The sequence below is a fragment of the Pinus tabuliformis genome, chromosome 7, assembly GCF_031772625.1.
Source record: "Pinus tabuliformis cultivar Carrire ecotype Pingquan chromosome 7, CPIR1, whole genome shotgun sequence".
NCBI classification, from domain to species: Eukaryota; Viridiplantae; Streptophyta; class Pinopsida; order Pinales; family Pinaceae; genus Pinus; species Pinus tabuliformis.
In genome coordinates, this window is record NC_142293.1 from 311,616,075 (window position 1) to 311,620,243 (window position 4,169).

The following is a 4,169-nucleotide window of genomic DNA, read 5'->3' on the forward strand; positions in this document are numbered from 1 at the left end:
TCATTCTGCTTTCCACCTTTCCAGAAAAATCTCCGAATATGCTCGTCCATTTTTTTTAGGATGATTGAAGGAGCAAGCATTCCTGCAAATTGAAAAATAGGAAGACTAGTGAGCACTGATTTGATGAGGACGGACTTACCAGCATAGTTGAGCCAGGTAAAGCCCCAAGCCTGAATTTTTGCTTGAAATTTTTCGAGCTGGGGAAGCCAATCTTTGCTGGAGATTCTTTTGTGTACAACCGGGAGGCCCAGGTATTTGAAGGAGGTCCATGAAGTGGAGGCTGCGATTCCAAGGCACCTGGAGATATCTGTGAGAAGTCTGGGCGGGGTATTCCAACTGTAGATGTGGGATTTGTTCTTATTGATAACGCTACCAGAGGCCATGCTGAGTTCATCCAGGACATCTTTGAATTTGGAGGCAGTGGAGAGGGAGGCAGCGCCCAGGAGCAAGGTGTCGTCCGCGAACAAAGCGTGATTGATGTTCTTGACTCCTCTTGCTATACGCAGTCCCATTAATTCTTGTTCTTGCATTCTTTTTTCCAGGAGGAAACTGAGAGCTGAAGCTTGAATGACAAAAAGCAGAGGAGAGAGAGGGCACCCCTGCCTGAGTCCTCTTGAAGCTTTAAAGAAGTCTGTGGCTCTTCCATTCACAAGAGGGGCAATCCATGGTTCCGAAACGCAGGCCCGGATCCAGCTAATGAAGTTTGATCCAAACCCAAACCTGTTCATAACTTCTAGCAAAAAACTGTGATTTACACGATCAAATGCATTTGCTAGATCAAGTTTAATTATCATACCTTGCTCTTTACGGTGGAGACTTGAGTGGATTGCCTCTTGAACAAGGATGAAGTTGTCCACTATCTGCCTCCCTTGGATGAAGCCGCCTTGATTCTCCGGGATTATTTTGGGGAGTATATGCTTCAAACGGTTTGCTATGACTTTTGTGATTAGTTTATACCCAATGTTGCATAGGGAGATCGGCCGAAATCTGCTGAAGTTGCTGGCCCCTTTTTCCTTTGGAATGAGGGCTAAGAAGGCAGAGTTTGTGCTCCCACCTATTTTTTGGGAGTTCTGAGACTTTCAGATCATTTTAATCAGGTCTTTTTCAATAATGGGCCAGCATGATTGAAGAAATCTGGCAGTGAATCCATCCGGCCCAGGGGCCTTGTCCGGATCCATGTCATTTAATGCTTTTCTGACTTCCTCTTTGGTTATTTTGGCCTCCAAGGTTTCATTCATACCTGGAGAAATTTTGGCTGGGATCGTTTCTAAAAGATTTGAAGCATGGTGCTGTACCTTTTCTTCGCTGTATAACTTTAGGAAGTGGGCGTGGGCTGCCTTCTTTATGTCTGTAAACTCCTTGAATGTTTCGCTGTCCACCTTGATCTCGGAGATGGTGTTATAACATTTTCTGCTCTGCGCTTGCTTATGGAAAAAGGTTGTATTTATGTCCCCTGATTTTAGCCAGAGGCTTCTAGATTTTAATCGCCAATATTCCTCTTCTGCAAGGCAGGCTTTATTGTAGTGTTGTTGGAGTTGGGCTTCTTGGTCAAGCAGATCTTTGGTGATTGGAGAATCTTCCATATGAGTTTGATGTTTGGCAAGGGCTACTTTGATATTTTTTCTTTCAGTATCCGGTTTGGGTAGAGTTTTGGCCCATTGTTTTAGAGCTCTTTTTACCCTTCTGAGCTTTTCTTCCCATATGAAGAAGGGGGATCCTGTAATAGATTGATTCCAACAATCCTTGACAAGCTGCATGAAGTCTGGTTCCTTGATCCAGTTTGGGCTGAATCTGAAGGGGATAGGACCCAGGTCAAGTTGAGGAAGTAATTCTAGCTTTATGGGTTTATGATCCGAGATACTGTTGGGGAGAATGCACATTCTTGGTTCTACTCCCAGCAATAAATAAGAGCTTTGCATGAAGAATCTGTCTAATCTAGCTGCTATATGCCCCGGACCTATTCTTTTGTTGGTCCAAGAGTACTTACCGGAGGAGGGTTTGATGTCAATCAGGTCCCAGTCTTGCATGAGGTCCTCCGCCCATTCTCTTGCCGGATCACGAACAACGCTACCACCTCTTTTTTCAGACGAACTGAGTGTAAGATTGAGGTCTCCGACAATGATGATATTCTCCAGATTCATGAGGTCTGCTTGAAGTCTTATCGAATCCCAGCATGCTTTTTTTTCCCCAGCATTGACTGGGGAGTATACATTGAAGATGCAGTGAGTTTCTTTAGTGTTCAGATCCTGGATTTTCAACAGCAACCAATGAGTGTTGCTGGCTTCAGTGATGACTGCATATTTGTTTTCAATCCAAAGAGTACCAATGCCTCCCGAGGCTCCCCTTGCGGAGACTGCTCTTGCTTCACTTTTGAACCATATTTTCTTGCTTGTTTGCCGGAAGACAGAGTCTTCCAGCTTCGTCTCCTGGATGAGAAGTATGTCTGGGGTCTCTGTTCTTATCAGACTACGCATGGCTTCTTCCTTGATCTTGCTCCCCATACCTCTGCAGTTCCAGGAGATGATATTCATTATTTGTGTTTTTGGTGGGCTCCCTTGGAGCCATGGGGCTGGCTTTTCGGCATTCTGGGTTTGGAGGCTAGCAATTTTTCCAGAGTGGGCTGGCTGCCTTGTAGTTTTTCTTTATACGTTTCCTCCTCTCTTTTTTCTCTATCCGTTTTCCGGCCTCTCGTGGATCTTCTGACCGAGGCTTGAGACTCACCTATTTCTCCTTCCTCTTCTGAGTCATCTGTGATCTGCTCTTCTTCATTGTCTTCATCTTTCTTGCTTTTAGGGGTTTCCTCATTTGTGTCTTTGTTGGAGGCTGGAGGAGAACCTTTGTTTGAAGAATCGGGGTTTTGTTTCCCAGTCTCCTCTGAAGGCTCGCTCTCCTTATGGATCTCAGCATCCTGAGTTTTCTCTTGTTGAGAGATGAGTGGATCAGATCGATTCCCTGAGGGAGGTGCAGTATTTTGAGCAGATGGCTGTCCTTTTCTACTAGGGCCTCCCGTCTTCCTGGGTTTGTGGCGCTTGATTTGGTTCCATCCATCATCTTTTCCCTGTGCGGCCTCGGCGTTGGATGGGCAGCCTCTGGCGAAATGTCCATACTCGTGGCATTTCCGGCATTTGAAGGGTAACTGCTCATAATCCAGCTTCTGCAGATGCGTCCAGCTTCCAACCTTTATCGTGATGGCTTCAGGGAGCCCTACCTCCAGGTCTACTTCTACGCATATCCGGGCGCAGTCGTATTGATCCTTGTTGTTTGCTTGATCAATGAATTTACCCAGAGCGTTTCCAATATGCCGCAGAGAGTCCCAATTCCAACAATGGACCGGAAAGTGCGGGAGTCTAACCCACACAGGGACTGCGTTAGGGACATCGATAGCAGGATCGAAGTCCGGGGTCCATTTGTTAAGATACAGACCCCGAGGACCCATGAAATAGGGGCCGTTTCGGAAGATCAGTTCTTTGTCCTCCTTTGCTGTAAATTCGAAGAGGAAGTATCCTCTCCCCAAGAAGTAAGAGGTGACGCTTTCTCTGATCAACGGCGCCCAGTTTCTGGTTACCCAGCTCTCCGTAGTTTTAGGGGACGGCCAGAGCCCCGTAAACTGACCAACGAGGGCTCGATCGGACAGCGACAGAGCGACTTGAATCGGGGTTTCAGGCGGAAGGGAAATCGCCGGGATATCCTCCAATCTTTTCACAAATTTCGAAGGTTCTGGGGCTTTCTTCTTAGGCAGCCCTGCCAGAATCTGCATGAAGGCCTCCGCAGGCGAGAGGGATGATGGAGCGGATGGACCCTGGGGGGAGCCCAGAGTCTCCATGATCTCAAGTTTAGCTGAGGTCAGATCCTGGCAAGAGCTCCATAAACACCCACAAGTTCAATCGGATCCGCCCTCAGGGCTGGGGGCGCTCACGGATTGAGCACTCCAGGACCTGCAATCCGGATCAGATATCAGGATAGCAGAGGCGTCGCTTTGACCGGCAGAAGGGGTCGAAAATCGGAAAAGCGGCCTGCTCAATCCGCTGGGGGAGCAGATCGCGCAGGGGATGGCCTGCAAGGGCCGAGGCAGCTCGAATCGCTCTCAGGCACGGCCGAGGCAGCTCAAGCTATCCCTCGTCGTTATTATTTTAACCTCCTCAAGACAACTTAATATATAGTCAAAGCAA

General features: G+C 47.5%; 1 protein-coding gene across 1 annotated transcript; it reads right to left on the minus strand.

Annotated features, from left to right (window-relative positions):
- Window positions 1-1,079: 1,079 nt before the first annotated feature.
- LOC149247117 (uncharacterized) lies at window positions 1,080-3,823 on the minus strand. Its single transcript, XM_089443493.1, has 2 exons — window positions 2,649-3,823; window positions 1,080-2,505 (listed from the first exon to the last, which is right to left on the minus strand). Exons 1-2 carry the CDS (start codon window positions 3,821-3,823, stop codon window positions 1,080-1,082), a joined length of 2,601 nt encoding a protein of 866 aa, XP_089299619.1.
- Between the last annotated feature and the right edge of the window lie 346 nt (window positions 3,824-4,169).